The following is an 18,180-nucleotide window of genomic DNA, read 5'->3' on the forward strand; positions in this document are numbered from 1 at the left end:
ATTCACACTTCTCAGTGCAGTTGGCCAAGCAATAAGAGTGCAATGCATGTGAACACATGTCATCTGCTCTGCAGTGAATGGGTCAGCGCTGGGCTTTGTCAAAAAGTGTGTGCAGCAGTGCGATAGCGCATGTAGTCTGAACATCAGAGTGTGCAGTCTATGCACTTCTGATGTTCCTGCATGTGGCACACTATAAGCCAGGGGTGCCCAATGCATCGATCATGATCTACCAGTAGATCGCAAAGGACTCCTTTAAACAGTAGATGGCGCTCTACTGTTTAAACTTCCTGTCAGAACAGGAAGAAGTGAAGCCAGCCAGAGCCCAGCGCGGAAAAGAGACAGCGGGGAGAGAGGGGACACGCACCGGTGGAACAGGTAATGTATTGCCGCTAGCATCAGTCATCTGAACGCCGCTACGGACGCACTCCCGACCCGCCGGTGATCGAGCGAAATCTTCAGCAGACATATCGACGGGAACGATCTAATTCAGACGGATCTAATCTGCCGTCTATCGGCGGGAAACCGTTTAAGTGTATGGGCACCTTTACTGACTTGCTTGGGATTCTGCAGCTGCCCAATTATGCGGCGGGGGGGTTCAGGGAGAGAAATGTTGGTAGATCTCTCAGGCTCGGTAAATTTCAAAGTAGCTCGCGAGACAAAAAAGTGTGTGCACCCCTGCTATAAGCGTTGCTGAAATTCACAGGGCAACGAATATAGTGTGAACAAGGCCTTAAGGCCTAACAGGAGGTGGAAAAGAGAACTAGTGCTTTCGAACTTCTGCCACTTACATTTATTAATACTAGAAAAGCCAGATACAGTAGCTATGAATTACAGGATTTTGATACTTCATTGAAAACTACTTAAAGGACTTCCGAGGCCAAAGAGATGAAAAATACACAATACCTTTTATATATATGGATCCACGGAGGACGTCCAGCGCGTCCTCCTCACCGTAGCGCCGTCATTGCTGCCTTTTCCTATCACCCCCGGCTCGGCCCGACCCCACTGAACGGGTCGCATAGGGTGCCACTAAGATGGCCGCCGCCTTGAGCCGCGGCTGCGCAGTACGCTTTGCCCTTAGTGCGACTGCGCAGCCTTCAGCCCGCCTCCCGCAGCGTACGGATTCCGCAATGCTGCCCCAGCGTATGTCGGGCGCGCTCACATCACTGCGAGCAGTGCATGTGAGGACGCGCCCCCTTCACAGTACAGTATACGGAGACACGCTGGGGGAGCGAGCATTGCATTATACTATTGCTAGCGTGGAGAAAGTAAGTTATTAGCCTTGTCAAAGTTTGATTTGTGGGGTCTGATTTTTATTTTACTTCCATAAAAATGCCTAAAATCATGTTTTTATTTTAAAAATGTAAAGGCAAAAATTTGAGAATATTTTTAAAGGGCCCATACCCAATTCACTGTAATCATACTGATAGCTGCCTTTCTATATATACATACACATATAAATTTTTTAAATCACTTTAAAGAGGAACTCCAGTGAAAATAATGTAGTAAAAAAAGTGCTTCATTTTTTACCATAATTATGTATAAATGATTTAGTCAGTGTTTGCTCATTGTAAAATCTTTCCTCTCCCAGATTCACATTCTGACATTTATTACATGGTGACATTGTTACTGTGGGCAGGTTATTTAGCTGTTTCTAGCTGCTCTGTCTGTTAGACAGCTAATAACAGCTATTTCCTGTCTCTGAACATTGTTACATTGTAACTGTTTGCCAGCAGTACCGCGGTCTTCAGAGCCTCTTGTGGGAGGGGTTTCAGCACAAAATCAGTCACACAGCGCCCCCTGATGGTCTGTTTGTGAAAATCATTGTCTTTCTCATGTAAAATGGGGTATCAGCTACTGATTGGGAAAAAGTTCAATTCTTGGTTGGAGTTTCTCTTTAAAGAGACTCTGAAGTCTCATAAAAGTCTCATCCTTTTATTTAATAAACCTGTTTAACATTATTGCCGTAACTAAAACGCCACATCCCCGCGGCTGAACACTAACTAAATCCCCCCAAACTCCCCGGGGCACAATGCGGGGAGCACTTCCGTGAGAGGCAGAGCTTTCAGCTGCAGCTCTGCCTTTCCACGTGTCTATCAGCGCAGATCGCCACCTCCGCCCGCCCCTCTCAGTCTTCCTTCATTGAGAGGGGCGGGGGAGAGGCGGAGATATGCGCTTATTGACGCGTAAGGGGGCAGAGTTGCGGCTGAAAGCTCTGCCTCCTACAGCAGCAAAATCCACGACCAAGAAAGTTGTGGATTTTGCAGGGGAGAGGTAGGGGGAGTTAGGGGGGATTTAGTTAGATTTCAGTCGCGTGGATGCGGCGTTTTAGTTAGGGCAATAATGTTACAAAGGGTTTTACAATAAAAAGCTGATTTTTAGGAGACTTCAGTGTCTCTTTAAAAAACAAAGCGTTAATTGGGATACCTACCTTATAACAAATCCTTATACAAGTGTATTCCTATAATAAGCTATATTACTACTATAACAAATTGGCTACCGGTTTTATATGTACCTGCCCTTCTCTATGGGTCTTTATATATGACTTAAGTTATGTTTTATATTATAGAAACTCAGTGAGTTTAACCCTCATTTGTTTGTTATATGGAAATTAATGTCTTTTTTTGTGAGGGGGTGTCGATACTAATATTATACTATCTTGTGTGTTCTATTTGTACTCCTACAATGACGATGTTTTGTCATCACTAATAGACTAGTAACAGTACTATGGCCCTGGTGTGGTCACCTCTGCATTCCCAATGGTAGGTCACTGGTGAAGAGCTTCTTCAAGAGACACATTCGGCACCTTGTACCTTGCAAATTACAGACTAATTTTTTTCAGAGAATTCTAGCTGTGCTCTGTTCCCCTGCAGTTTGAATAACGTGCCGTGCTAAGCAGGGCGGATTTCTGGAAAGGCCACAAACGCCCGGGCCTAGGGCGGCTGCAGGCCAGGGGCACCTTGACATGAAGGAGGGGTTACTACCAGTGGCGTTTCTACTGTAGGGCGCAGGGAGGCGTGGCGCACCGGGTGACAGACAGCCTGGGGGGTGTCGCCACGACCCCCCACAGCAGCAGAGCAGGAGGGGGAAGCAGCGCTAGAAGGAGCAGTGGGGGCAGCGCTGGGGAGGGGGGAAATATCGCCCCCTCCCCTCACCTGGGACCCCTCCTTCTGCCTCTCTCCCCCTCCATTTAGCCGGTGGCAAGTGCGGGCTCGGCGGCGGGGAGACAAACGGAGAATTACCCACCACTTCCGCGATCCAAGCGCTGGTAGCGTCATGTCGTCACAGATCGCTGCCTTCAAAGCCGCCCACTGTGCTTCCTGATTAGCAGAAGCACAGTGGGCGGCATTGAAGGCGGGGATTTGTGACGACATGACGCTGCCAGCGCTTGGAACGTGGAAGTGGTGAGTAATTCTGCGCATGTCTCCCCGCCGCCGAGCCCGCACTTGGCACCGCTAATCTATGGAGGGAGAGAGAGGCAGAAGGAGGGGTCCCAGGTGAGGGAGGGGGGGTATTTCCCCCCTCCCCACAGCTGCCCCTTTCTAGCGCTGCTTCCCCCCTCCTGGGGCATATATACTGGGGGCAACTAAACTAGCTATACTGGGTGCCACTAAACAAGCTATACTGGGGGCAACTGTACCAGCTATACTGGGGGCAGCTATACTAGCTATACTGGGGGCAACTAAACTAGCTATACTGGGGGCAACTAAACTAGCTATACTGGGGGCAACTAAACTAGCTATACTGGGGGCAACTAAACTAGCTATACTGGGGGCAACTAAACCAGCTATACTGGGGGCAACTAAACCAGCTATACTGGGGGCAACTATACCAGCTATACTGGGGACAACTATACCAGCTATACTGGGGTCAACTATACTAGCTATACTGGGGGCAGCTATACTAGCTATACTGGGGGCAGCTATACTAGCTATACTGGGGGCAGCTATACTAGCTATACTGGGGACATCTATACTGGGGGCAACTAAACTAGCTATACTGGGGGCAACTAAACTAGCTATACTGGGGGGCAGCTATACTAGCTATACTGGGGGCAACTATACCAGCTATACTGGGGGCAACTATACACAAGCTATACTGGGGGCAACTATACCAGTTATACCGGGGGCAACTATACCAGCTATACCAGGGGCAACTATACTAGCTATACCGGGGGCAACTATACCAGCTACACCGGGGGCAACTATACCAGCTACACCGGGGGCAACTATACCAGCTATACAGGGGGCAACTATACCAGCTATACTGGGGGCAACTATACCAGCTATACTGGGGGCAACTATACCTGCTATACTGGGGGCAACTATACCAGCTATACTGGGGCAACTATACTAACTATACTGGGGCAACTAAACTAGCTATACTGGGGGCAACTATACTCGCTATACTGGGGGCCACTATACCAGCTATACTGGGGGCAACTATACCAGCTATACTGGGGGCAACTATACCAGCTATACTGGGGGCAACTATACCAGCTATACTGGGGGCAACTATACCAGCTATACTGGGGGCAACTATACCAGCTATACTGGGGGCAACTATACCAGCTATACTGGGGGCAACTATACTAATTATACTGGGGGCAACTAAACTAGCTATACTGGGGGCAACTAAACTAGCTATACTGGGGGCAACTATACTAACTTCATTGGTGCAGCTATACTGGGGGAAACTACTAGCTATACTGGGGCAACTATACTAGCTAATACTTTAAATTACAGTTAGCTCCGCCCTCATCCGGTCATGACCACGCCCATTTTTGCCACGAAGCACGCCGCAGGTTGTGGCCACGCCCATTTTTAGGGGGGTTGTCTTAATACCCAGCACCGGGTGCCAAATGCCCTAGGTACGCCACTGGTTACTACATATGAAAGAAGAGGGTGAAAATGGGGACCAACACATGCAAATGGAAACTGATGCACAAGGGAGCTATTCATGAAAGAGAGGGGCTGCTGTACATAGATGATACACATGGAAGAGGGGGCTGCACATGGAATGGGAGGGGCATTAATGCACAAGAGACGAGAGTCACAACATACTTGGCATAGGGGCACAAAAGGTATAAATCCAGCCTTGGCGATATGTTGAGCAGTAGCCCCGGTAACAGGACTCCCTGTTAACCCAGTCACTTCTTAAAGGGAACCTAAGCTGAGAATCATATGGATTTTGGCTTTTAGAATAATACCAGTTGCCTGTTTCTCCTGCTGATCCTGTGTATCCAATACTTCTAGCCACAATCCCTCAACAGGCATGCAGATCAGGTGCTCTGACTGAAGTCAGACTGAATTATCTGCATGCATGTTTCAGGTGTGTGATTCAGCCACTACTACAGCCACAGGAGATCACAGGACTGTCAAGCAACTGGTATGGTTTTAAAAGGAAACATCCATGGCCCTGTCAGTTAAGGTTCCCTCTAAAGCTTGAAAAAATTTGATCACATTTTTAAAAGGAGAGTTTTTGCTGCAGAAGCTTCCTTTGACACAAAAAAGAACTGTCAGGCAGTCTAATTACATTGCTTGTGAGATAGTATGTATGTTCTCCCCGTGTCTTTGTGGGTTTTCTCCGGGCACTCCGATTTCCTTCCACATCCCAAAAACATGCAGATAAGTTAACCACTTGAGGACCCACCCTTTACCCCCCCCCTTAAGGACCAGCGTTATTTTTTGTGATCTGTGCTGGGTGGGCTCTGCAGCCCCCAGCACAGATCAGGTTTCATGCAGAGCGATCAGATCGCCCCCCCTTTTTCCCCCCTATGGGGATGGTGTGCAGGGGGGGTCTGATCGCTCTGGTGGGCAGGCTTGTTGCGGGGGGGGGCACCTCAAAGCCCCCCTCCGCGGCGAAATTCCCCCCTCCCTCTCCTACCTGCTCATCCCCGGTGATCGGGGCTGCACAGGACGCTATCCGTCCTGTGCAGCCAGTGACAGGACGTCCCCTGTCACATGGCGGCGATCCCCGGCCGCTGATTGGCCGGGGATCGCCGATCTGCCTTACGGCGCTGCTGCGCAGCAGCGCCGTACAATGTAAACAAAGCGGATTATTTCCGCTTGTGTTTACATTTAGCCTGCGAGCCGCCATCGGCGGCCCGCAGGCTATTCACGGAGCCCCCCGCCGTGAATTGACAGGAAGCAGCCGCTCACGCGAGCGGCTGCTTCCTGATTAATCAGCCTGCAGCTGGCGACGCAGTACTGCGTCGCTGGTCCTGCAGCTGCCACTTTGCCGACGCACGGTATAAGCGTGCGGTCGGCAAGTGGTTAATCGGCTTCCCCCTAAAAATTGGCTCTAGACTATGATACATACACTACATGATACATACATAGACATATGACTATAGTAGGAATTAGATTGTGAGCCCCGCTGATGGACAGTTAGTGACAAGACAAACTCTGTACAGTGCTGTGTAATATGTCGGCGCTATATAAATACTTGAATAAATGTAAATACTTGAATAAATAGTAATTTTAGAGTTCCGTGCCTAGGGATGAGCTTTGACAACAGAGCTCAGTAGGACAGATTGTCAAGAGTTACTGGTAACATGAGTACAATGGATAACCAAGCAGAAGTCCTTTACATATCAAGAATAAGACAAATGCTTGCTGCACTGCGATACGGAACACATTACTTGATAACTTACTTTTTGCTTAGAAAGATTCAGTTTGCTTCCAATGACTTCAGCCATCTTGAGTCTGACCGCAGGTTTAGAAAGCATGGCAGTGAAGCAGTCAAGTGCCTGATACAACGAAAGAGGAACAGTAAGGATTTCCATCTACTCGTACAGAGTTACTATGGGCACATTCACAAATCAATCTCACCTCATGGAATATATTTAAAGCAGTGTTTGATGATGAGCTATCAAAGCTATAGGCAATCCTGTTGCACCACTTCAGTAAGTCTCTGAGGAGGTATTAAAATGGTCAATATTTCAGTTATTTAATAAGAATAACAATAATCAGTAAACTTTTAAGACAATACAATAATACAAATAATACATAACAGCAGGCCTACATAAAATATGTAGGCCTGCTGTTATGGCTGGGTGAATTAGGTTGGGTGAATATAACCCAACCTAACTGTGGACCTTATAGAATACCCTGCATAGCATATCTGTTTATGGCACTGCTGCCATTCTTACACTAGCAGGCTGCTTTACATAAATTCCTCAGTATTATAACAAACTCCTCTGGGAGCTGCTTCCTTCAACAATTCAATTGGATAGCTGCTCCCGTTCCTGACAAGCCTCACTTTGCCTACAGGAAAACTGTAACGATAGGGATATGGAGGCTGTCATATTTATTTATTTTTAAACAATACCAGTTGCCTGGCTGTCTTGCTGATCCTGTCTCTAATGCTTATAACCACACAGCCGGAACAAGAATGCAGCAGATCAGGTGTTTGACATTGTCAGATCTGACAAGATTAGTTGCATGCTTATTTCTGGTGTTATTCAGACACTACTGCAGCCCAATACATATGCAGGGCTGCCAGGCAACTGGTATTGTTTAAAAGGAAATAAATATGGCAACCTCCATATTCTTCTCACTATAGTTGTCCTTTGAGCTACCTATACACACTATATTGTCAACAATAAATTGTCAGATTGTTCAGAAATCTGTTGCGAGCACACTTTCCTAGTTGCCACCGATGCCATTAGTGATACATGATGTTGTATCACTAACCATCAACCTCTGCTGGTCTTTTATTTGACAGTAATCACCACTGTGGGACACCTCTTGCTACTTCTCTCCCACACTCACCTCTCCACAGAACAGGCTGCTAAGTTGTGTCAGTGTGCAACAATCATTCTGAGCTATATAATTATTGAAAGTGCGTACTAAACTTTGTAATGCTATAGAGATGTGAGAGTTCAGGGAGTTGTATTGCTTGGCTTTCTAGTGCTATGTGAATCATATTTAACCTTACTGATGGAATGAACAACCGATAAAAATACACACCTTACTGCACTGACTGCCCACCCCCACAACGCAGTCTCAGCATTATTTACTAAGTCAGCCAAAGTGCTTCGGAAGAACCACCTGCGTTGCTACAGCCCACCCCCAAGCTAGGCCACAGCTGTCGAGCTGAGGGCCGGCCACAGCTGTCGTGCTGAGGGCCGGCCACAGCTGTCGTGCTGAGGGCCGGCCACAGCTGTCGTGCTGAGGGCCGGCCACAGCTGTCGTGCTGAGGGCCGGCCACAGCTGTCGTGCTGAGGGCCGGCCACAGCTGTCGAGCTGAGGGCCGGCCACAGCTGTCGAGCTGAGGGCCGGCCACAGCTGTCGAGCTGAGGGCCGGCCACAGCTGTCGAGCTGAGGGCCGGCCACAGCTGTCGAGCTGAGGGCCGGCCACAGCTGTCGAGCTGAGGGCCGGCCACAGCTGTCGAGCTGAGGGCCGGCCACAGCTGTCGAGCTGAGGGCCGGCCACAGCTGTCGAGCTGAGGGCCGGCCACGTCAAAGCAGACAGGTGTGCTCAGAGATTTTGAAAAAACTTCCCACAGCTCCAATATTGAAAAAGTGGAGGGATCATCTGCCCTGCAGGTTAACATTTAACCCTGACACCCCTCCATTTTAATTCAATTTTCTCCCTTTTAATGCCAGTCAAAAGAAAAAAATGAGTCACTACTGCTTTGTGGAAGACTTAATTAGTTCTTACAGAGAAGCAGTACATACCTTAATGATAATCCACGGCCTTCAAGACTTGGTCTCTTGTCTCCTGCCTTAGGGTCTGAAATTAAGGGAGCCTCCCTCTGGCTTTCAGGATGCAGTAAGGATAAAGACTTGTGCTTATCTCCAGTAAGCTGAATGTATATATCTAGTAACCTGTCTATGACAGGACTCAAGTTTGGATAAAGCTGGTGAAGCACCTGAAATGGAAGATGGTCAGGGTACCAATCTAATTAAAATCTCAAGCATTCTTATAATTTATATCTAAAAAATAAGTTTGGAATGTTATACCTATGGATGTACATATCTGTTGAGTAATAACAAGCAGATGAATTACTATATAGGCAAGAAATAACGCAGACAATATTCCTACAATTCAAAACATTTGGCTATGGAAATCATGTTATGCACAAACAATATGCACAAACAATATGCACTACTCACATGGCCTGTGTATGTTACAGGTCACTCAACAGCATGATCACTTCGCAAAGTATGACTCAAGTTAGGATACAATTATTTTATTCTACAACCAGTGGTAGATTGTTATTCCACTATAGCCCAAGGACCAGAATACCCCTCAGTAAGCTAAACAATACTGGTCACACAGGCACAAGAACAGGCTGCATCCTAATAAATGTTAAGATAATGGATCAAGAAAAAGACAACTTTAAAGGGTATTTGTAGGGATCCTCCAGAGGCTTCCCCTGTCTTCCTCTACCCACCTGGTCATTGCAGCGCTACGTCCCCCTTGTTGACGGCTTATCCATACACAGTAAAAAGCCAAGTCCCATCGAATCTGCTACTGCGCATGTGTAAGCCCTCTGCACCACCGCAGTACCACAGACCTGATCAAAACTGTCTTTTTCCTCTGAAGCCAGAGTGGGCCTGTTCAAGCGCAGTGCGGCCATGTGCCCGCAATCTTCAGGGCTCTCAGTGCTGGAATAGCCAAAGGAAGACGGGGAAGCAGAGGATCCAAAAGCTTCCCTCTCCTGAGATAAGTGACCAAAATTTCTCATTGCTAACCTCACAAGTTGGCTTTAATTCTGCAGGTTTGATACACATAGAAGCCAATGGTCATAAAACAAGATGCTTCTCTTTTCAAAAGGACTTTAGCTAAAGATAAAGACATCTCAGAATGTGTTAAGTCCTGTCTCCATCTACATTATTTTCAGAAAAAACAAGGATTTGGGAGCATAATATCACTTTTGCGCATGGGAGACTAACAAAAATGTTTTTACACATGAAAGCCAAACTTACATTTTGTGTTTTTATTTCACTGAAAATTACATTTCATGGCTATATCCATGTCTTAATGAAGACCCAGAGACAGTTCTTGAAAACTTGCTGTAATAACCTATGATTTAGCCATTAAAAAAATCATCATTTAGGGACTGAGCAAACTTGAACATGCCTGCCTTTTTCAGCAACAAACCAATGTTACAGACCGATACACAGCACTGGCGGGGAAAAGAAAATGAATAGAAGATTGCAAGTGTGTTCAGGCCCTCAAGCAATATTTTCCTGCTTCTACCAAACCAAATCCTTGTTTTAAGGTTCCACTGTGGTAAGCATATTAGCATACCGAATAAAGAAATATGGTAAATGAACTGACCAGTAGTAATACAAATATTGTGCTAAAAATTCCCACAGAAAACTAGTTGCATAGAATTTGGTTTCCACTTTACCTCTTTCAGTTCACTTCTGCTCATGTTATCCACTTGTATTTTGGTCCAAAGTTTATCAAGCAATGAGGCGTGGCTATTTTGAGGCCTGTACCATGCACCAGAACTGGAGCTTAGTAATCTAGCAAAGGAAAACAAAAATAAATAGACTGAACTGTTAATTGTTAAACAAATGTTTTACAGGGATAAAACAAGGATTAAATAGTAACGAGGTGCTAAAATGCCCCCCCCCCCCCCCCCCCAATAAAAAAAAAAACCAAAAAACAGGTTTACAAACATGGGTTACTGCAAAAGGCGACAACATTAGTTGGTTACCTTCTGGTAGCAAACAACTGGAAACCTGGTGCCACTTTGATGCAGTCACCCCTTCCGGGAACTAGCAGTTCACCATTCTCCAGAACAGGAATCAACACAGATATCTACAAATAAAATACAAATGAAATGAAAAGAGTGGTCAGCAATTCATGTGGATATTGCAGAGGTGACGAACGGCCAAACTAACTTCCCTAAAAAGAAAAAACCAAAAATATCTACCAAATAAGAGTTAATGATTAGTTTTCTTACCCACCTAGGAATATAAAACATTGTTTTACTGTACAATTTACACAGATGAACTTTTATAAATACAGGACAATATGGGAGTTACTCGAACAAGTAAATTATGGCTTAAAAAAAGCCTCTGCACAGGGTATTACAGTAAAGTATAAATCCATAACTTTTATAAACGGTCTGGTATATTGTGTGTGGAGTTGGTTAGCTTAGAACACCTTTTAAGACTAATTTTATGACACAGGAAACTCAACCGCTGCTTAGCAAATCATTGCTATGAAAAGCATAGCAAAACAAACCTTATGAAACATAAATAACATTCCTGCCAACTGAATATGCAGCCATTCCCAAAGCATACAGTGTGGGACAAACAAACTGGCACAAATCACATGTTCCAGTAAAGTAGTAATAGTTCAGCGGTTGTATTAAAAAGAGGCAAGTCTGACAGGAAGGGTAAGCTGTCACTGCGCCTGTTGTGCACCTATGAGCCCAATTAATTCTCATATTAAACTACTTAAAATTCATATTTTAAAATTTGTTTAACCACTTAAAGAGACACTGAAGCGGAAAAAAAATATGATATAGTGAATTGGTTGTGTACTAAGAATAATTACTAGAAGATTAGCAGCAAAGAAAATATTCTCATTTTTATTTTCAGGTATATAGTGTTTTTTCTAACATTGCATCATTCTATAATATGTGCAGATTACACAACACTCAGCATTCAAAATGATAATGAACTCTCCTCTGGCAGAGAAAAAGTAAATAGTTCAGGAACAGTTGAGATAATAAAAGTCAGATAACAGCCCTCTCCACGACTTTGAAAGTCGGAGAGCTTAATGGCTTGTTTGCATAGAGATAACTGGAGTTTCTTAACTCTTCCTGTACTGGAAACAATTAGACTGATGTATTTGATCTTAATGTTTTATTTCTTAGCTGTACTACACATACAAATCATAATATCATAATTTTTTTTTCGCTTCAGTGTCTCTTTAAGCCTATCTGGACGAACATTCTCATCCAGATAGGCTGTGCGCGCTCCCATGGGCCACGCACGCTCCCGCCGCTGGCCGTTAGCCCAGCGATCAATGAATGGGATTATAGATCCCACTCATTGATTGAAGCCCTGACAGCTTCTTATCAGAGGCTGCGGTTCTTTTTTTTCTGAGTAACAAAAAGTTTCCCATCCTCCTAATGCTTCCTGGAAGCGTACGATCACGCTTCCAGGACTTTTTGACTGTGGCCATCTTGTGGCCAAATAGTAAAAACTACACCCACATCCATTTTCAATAAATAAATTTAAAAAATTTACATTAAAAATTAGCCGTTTACCTCCCACACCAAAAATGACCCAAATAAAATGTTTAATAAAAAAATAAATAAAACAAACTACAATTAAAAAAACAACAACAACAAAAAAACAAGTAGCTACCTAAGGGTCTGAACTTTTTAAATATGCATGTCAACGGAGTATATTGATATCATTTTTTAAATTATGGGCTTGTAAATAGTGATGGACACAAAATGAAAAAAATACACCTTTATTTCCAAATAAAATATAGGCGCCATACATTGTGATAGGGACATAATTTAAACGGTGTAATAAGTGGGATTGGGTTTTAATTATGGTAGCATGTATTAAATTTCAAACTAATGGCCAAAAACTGAGAAATAATGATTTTTTTTCTATTTCTTTCATATTCCTGTTAAAACGGATTTAGAATAAATAAATTCTTAGCAAAATGTATCAACCAAAGAAAGCCTAATTGGTGGCGGAAAAAACAAGATATAGATCAATTCATTGTGATGAGTAGTGATAAAGTTATTGGCAAATGAATGGGAGGTGAAAGTTGCTCAGGTGCAAAAAATTAACAACTCTGTGGGCTTATGCTGGGAATACACGTTTCGTTTTTGCCTTCGTTTTAGCCTTCGTTTCGTTCGGTAAACGAATCGAGTGTTGAAAACGTATGTGAAAATAGTCATAATCTCATTATAGTTTCGATTAATAGACCCCAAAAACGAACGACTAGTGATCGAACATGTTTGATATTATCTCTCTTTATCCATCTAATCGAGCCATTGGTAGGCTTGATGGCTGTTCAGATCGATTATATATTCGTTTATGTTAGTCCGTCCCTGTAAAAAGGGATTTTCGTTTCGTTTCTTTGCAGCCTTCGATCATTGGAAAAACGAAACCATCAGAATCGGAAAAAAAAACGAAACCGTGGGTGGTGATATTAACCGTATGTTCGATTATTTCGGGATCGAGAAGGACAAAAGGCACAATCGAAACGAAGGTTTAAACGAAGGCAAAAACGAATCGTGTATTCCCAGCATTAAGTGGTTACACACATTTACAAAACTAAAAACCCAGCATACCACATCCAAAGGTGCATAATCAATATCCTCAAGCAGTATCCATTGCCCATAGGCCACAGCTTGCGTTAAGGTTCCGGGCTGCCACACAAACTCTCCTGGGATGTCTGTGCAACGATACATTCCAAGCAACATCTATGAGAAGAAGAAACCAGATAATTACTCATGATGCTTTGTAAAGCTACCACTATATATTAGGCTAATACAGTAACTGCAAAACACAGTTATTCACGGAGATGCAAATCATTCCAGGGAGCATACAAATATCATGCCAGAATAATTTCGGTCTAAGTAACCATTTCTACTGAACAAAGTAGCAGGGGCAAACTCTGTTAGCAGTCACACATATGGGTCCTTATTCAATTCACCTTTTCTCTTAAGTTTTCTCCTAGGAGATCATTTTTCATTGTCTGAAAAGGGGGGCAGAGACTGCTGGTACTTAAAGGGGAGCTTAAGCCTAAACAAACATACTGTCATCAAGTTACATTAGTTATGTTAATTAGAATAGATAGGTAATATAATCTCTTACCCACCCTGTTTTAAAAGAACAGGCAAATATTTGTGATTCATGGGGGCTGCCATCTTTGTCATGGGGGCAGCCATTTTTTTGGTTGAAAGGAGGTGACAAAGAGCAGGAGATTACCCCTCCCAGCTGCACACGCTAGGCTTCAAATGTCAAATTCAAAGTGTAAAAAAAAAAAATTGCACCAAAACAGCAGAACGAGAACATCAGAAATCCCATCATGCTTTGCACAGCATCAGGGGAAAAAAGCTCGGGCAGTTTTCTTCTGTGCAGCTAAAAATGAGGCTTGTTTAAGAGAAACAAAGTTCTGATGGTGTGAAACTGTTAAAGAAACACCAAGCCTTTTCAGTGCTGCTGAGTCGATTTTTAGTCCGGAGGTTCACTTTAAAGACCAGAGACCGCTGGTACAGAAACGGCGGAATCCCAACGGATGACGACAAATCACTGCACGTCGGGAATCTGGGCCACCCACTCTGCCGTCTCTATGACGGCAGAGTTCCAGTGAGCCGGTCAGGAGCCGCTTTCATTGGCTCCTGACCCTGTCAGCCAATGGGAGTTGCTTATATTGAAAGACAGGGCCAGGAGCCAATGAAATCGGCTCCTGACCCGCTCATAGGGCTCTGCAGTCATAGAGACAGGCAGAGCAAGTGAGCTGCGACGGGACACGGCGAGGATTCAGCGGCGAGATCGGTAAGAGCGTCGAAAACAGCGGATTGCGCACGCTGGCAGCTGATTGAAATCTACACCCTGCCAGATAACCACCAAAACAGGGCGTAGATTTCAATCACTGCGGTCTTTAAGTAGTTAAAATAACTTTACAGCATTCCGCAATCGAAAAAGTACCAAAAAGAATGGTGAAACAGTTTAGTCAAAATTATTCTGAGTATTTTCTTGCTTGCTGGTGGCTTAAAAAGCACTTTATTGATAAGGTGTCAAAATATCACCTAGGAGAAAACGTGAATTGAAAAAGAGCCATATAGTGAAAGCACTCCCATAATGTTACTAATAGTTTATATAGTCAACATGACAGCAGTCTGACAAACTAGGACAGGTAACAATCCCCACATGCAGACACCTCTTATATCTTCACAAGTTCACTTCATATTAGCCATCTCCATCTCACCTTACTGTCTGTCTGGTCCCCAAGCTGAACCTTTAGTATGTCTGGAGGTTTCAGATGTCCAGTGACTGATGCCAAATATTCCACCAGTGCAGTCTTCCCACAACCTATTGGTCCTTCTAGAAGTACAGGTTTCTGAAAGGAAACTGCCTGAGCAAGACTCTGAAGACTCCGGCAAGTAGAATCCACCAATACAAGTGGGTTGTATTGCATGTCCTACAGTAAAAAAAATATATAAAGAAAATATAGATCTTTGCAGCAGAAAACCCAAATAATTAGGTTACTATAGAAATGTAAGCCAGGAAACTATCATTTCAGACCTGTTTTCCTTATTTTACATGTTGTACATGTTGTACATTTAAGGGAATTTGAATAGAATGTATTGCAGTGGTCTCTTTCTTTGCTCACCATCTCTATTATTGTCCCAAAAGCAAATTACCGGACTATTCTTTTATCTAATACAATTCTGTGCAGCTGATCTGAAATGGCATACAGTCAAAGAAAACTGTTGCACCCCACCACCATCCAAGATTATTCCAAAAGACAGTTTATCCATGTATATTATATGTAAATATCTTTTGGGCACTGGGGGGGGGGGGTGAAGGCTTATGGAGAGGGGAACGTGGCGGGCACAGCAGAAGACTGACACAAGCATACATGAATGCGATCTAAAAAGGGTCCCCCAGCTCTGCAGAATGCTGAGGGAGGCTACCGATGTCAAAGGCTCTAGTAATGGGCATTGCAGCTGCCTAATGACCTAAATTTCACAGGTTCTTGTATTGTGTGTTATCATAACCCCTGAGTATTACAAGTGTAAATGGTGAGCATCAACGGTGTTGGTTTTTGTCAACTGATTACTTACCTGATCACTACTCTGCAATACTGTTTTAGGAAGCATTATTCCACAAACTGGCACAACCCTTGAACAGAGATCACTTGACACAACCTGGCCCTGTGTATATTGTTGGCCATTTTCTTTACTCCACAAGGACTTTTCTGTACTGGTCATTAAAAGCCCCTGTTCGATATTCCTATTGTGCAGCTCATCCAAGAGCCTGCAACAGAAAGGGACATCATTAGAGATATCTTACGGAACAGACAAAAAGTAACAACTAAAACTGTACTTACTGAAGTTTGAAATTAATTAACTCTTCTGTGCCAAATAGTTTCTTCAGGAAAGACTGTCTGTTTTCATCAGACATAGAGGTTACCAAAGCCAGGCAATGGGCTGTGTACCTGAAATGAGTAAAGTATAAATTCTTGAGGTTCTTATAGCAATAAAATGTTCCACTGATGTTAAAACATGTAGCAAATAACGGAGGAGCTCAAAATCATGGCTGGGCATTCACTGTGAAATTCTTTTCTATTCAGTTCACTGGGGAAATACAACACTACACTTGGGTATAGTCCTGCCTGTAAGAGTTTGGACATGAACAAGAAAGCTCCTTCCTTGTGCTATACCTCTACCACCTTATTCACCCTGCTCCAGTATGTAACAAGTAGACTTGTAGGTAGAGAGAAGTAAAATCAGATACACACCTCATCCTGTGACCTCCCTGTATGATAACAATGACAGGACAGGATCTGTGTCCCCCAGTGATCTTAAATCGGAATTGTCACCATAAAAATCAAATTTAAACAGCAACTGGTCTGAGTGTATTAAGTGATAAAGATGCTAATCCTGCATTCAAGACTTGTTCTGCTGTTATGATGTGGAGTTATCACATACTTAAGGAGCACTGGGCATTTAGTAGTCAGTGCCAAACAGTTGCATGCTGGGGTTCTTTTTATCTACACTATATTCCTCCTCTTCCATTAACTTCCCTGCCTAGCTGCTTATCTGAAACACGTTCCCCTGCTCACTTGTGTTTACAAGCAAGGCTGAGGTGACACAGCGATTGGAGGAGAAAAGAAAAAAAAGTAAAGGGTAGAAATGACATCAGGATTTAGCCTAAACTGTGGGCAAAAGACATGGTTCTCACCAGGAACAGAATTATCTTCATTTACTATATAAAATTCACTGAAATCAAAACGCATACAGTAAAATACATGTGTTATGTAAGTAGATCAAGTATTTATCTACTTATGTTTTTTTCCCTGGCATAGTATGGCTAATCCTACTGCTTTAAAGGGGAAAATTATACAATGGCAATTACCCTATTCTCAATTAATTTCTCCATTGAGGTTGTATTAAAGAGACTCTGTAACATCAAAAAGATCCCCTGGGGGATACTCACCTCGGGTGGGGGAAGCCTCCGGATCCTAATGAGGCTTCCCACGCCGTCCTCTGTCCCACGGGGGTCTCGCTGCAGCCCTCCGAACAGCCGGCGACAGACCCGACTGTCAGTTCAATATTTACCTTTGCAGGCTCCAGCGGGGGGCGCTGTGGCTGCTCTTGGCTCCGAACTACACGGAAATACCCGATCTCAGTCGGGTCCGCTCTACTGCGCAGGCGCCGGAAACTTGCGCCTGCGCAGTAGAGCAGACCCGACGGCGATCGGGTATTTCCGCCTACTTCGGAGCCGACAGCCGTCAGAGCGCCTGCGCAGGAGCCAGGAAGGTAAATATTGACGTCATCTTTCTCGGAGGGCTGCAGCGAGACCCCTGAGGGACGGAGGACGGCGTGGGAAGCCTCATTAGGATCTGGAGGCTTCCCCCACCCGAGGTGAGTACCCCCCAGGGGATCTTTTGACGTTACAGATCCTCTTTAAAGTAGTGCCTAAGAATGTAATTTAACAGCCACTTTCCCTGTCCAGAAATTTTTGAAATTTTTTGTGCATTTAAATTTGTGTTCGTAATGTGAATTTTCACATGCAGGTTTCAAAAGCATCGAAAATTTTGCATATGAACGTGAATTTTAATGCAAAAAAAATAGAACCCTGCAATAGAACTGCTGGACAAGACTGATTTGCCATCCCATTTTCAACAATCTTTCCATTAACAAGTCAGGCTTGTCCATACTGCCAGGGAGGCTTATGTAATTTATGCTCAACCTATTACTAAAGTGATAATCGGGCTAATAACTACTGTACATGATTTTACCCATAGTGCCATTGAAAGAGAAAATCATTCTACAGCAAGCATTGAAAAAGATCCTTTTATCCTCTACTAATCATTGCTTGGCAACATAGCATTACCTTTGAGGTCTCTGTATGTGTAGAAATTATAGTTCTACTTTTCAGGAGGTTTATACATTTTATATACCGTACCCTGTCATTTCCCCTAATTTGAAAATGTGCCTGAATATTT

The 18,180-nt window shown here is 43.9% G+C and overlaps 1 protein-coding gene across 1 annotated transcript in view; it reads right to left on the reverse strand.

Annotated features, from left to right (window-relative positions):
• The window catches only part of MDN1 (midasin AAA ATPase 1), a 317,199-nt gene that overhangs the window by 258,351 nt on the left and 40,668 nt on the right, over positions 1 to 18,180 (reverse strand). Inside the window, exons 4-12 of the mRNA XM_068231147.1 lie at positions 16,060 to 16,167; positions 15,794 to 15,986; positions 14,935 to 15,147; positions 13,292 to 13,423; positions 10,679 to 10,782; positions 10,367 to 10,484; positions 8,685 to 8,878; positions 6,834 to 6,915; positions 6,656 to 6,751 (exon numbers count right to left, since the gene is read on the reverse strand). Coding sequence (XP_068087248.1) covers positions 6,656 to 6,751; positions 6,834 to 6,915; positions 8,685 to 8,878; positions 10,367 to 10,484; positions 10,679 to 10,782; positions 13,292 to 13,423; positions 14,935 to 15,147; positions 15,794 to 15,986; positions 16,060 to 16,167 — 1,240 coding nt within the window. The remainder of the gene's footprint in view (positions 1 to 6,655; positions 6,752 to 6,833; positions 6,916 to 8,684; positions 8,879 to 10,366; positions 10,485 to 10,678; positions 10,783 to 13,291; positions 13,424 to 14,934; positions 15,148 to 15,793; positions 15,987 to 16,059; positions 16,168 to 18,180) is intronic.

The sequence above is a fragment of the Hyperolius riggenbachi genome, chromosome 4, assembly GCF_040937935.1.
Source record: "Hyperolius riggenbachi isolate aHypRig1 chromosome 4, aHypRig1.pri, whole genome shotgun sequence".
Lineage (NCBI taxonomy): Eukaryota > Metazoa > Chordata > Amphibia > Anura > Hyperoliidae > Hyperolius > Hyperolius riggenbachi.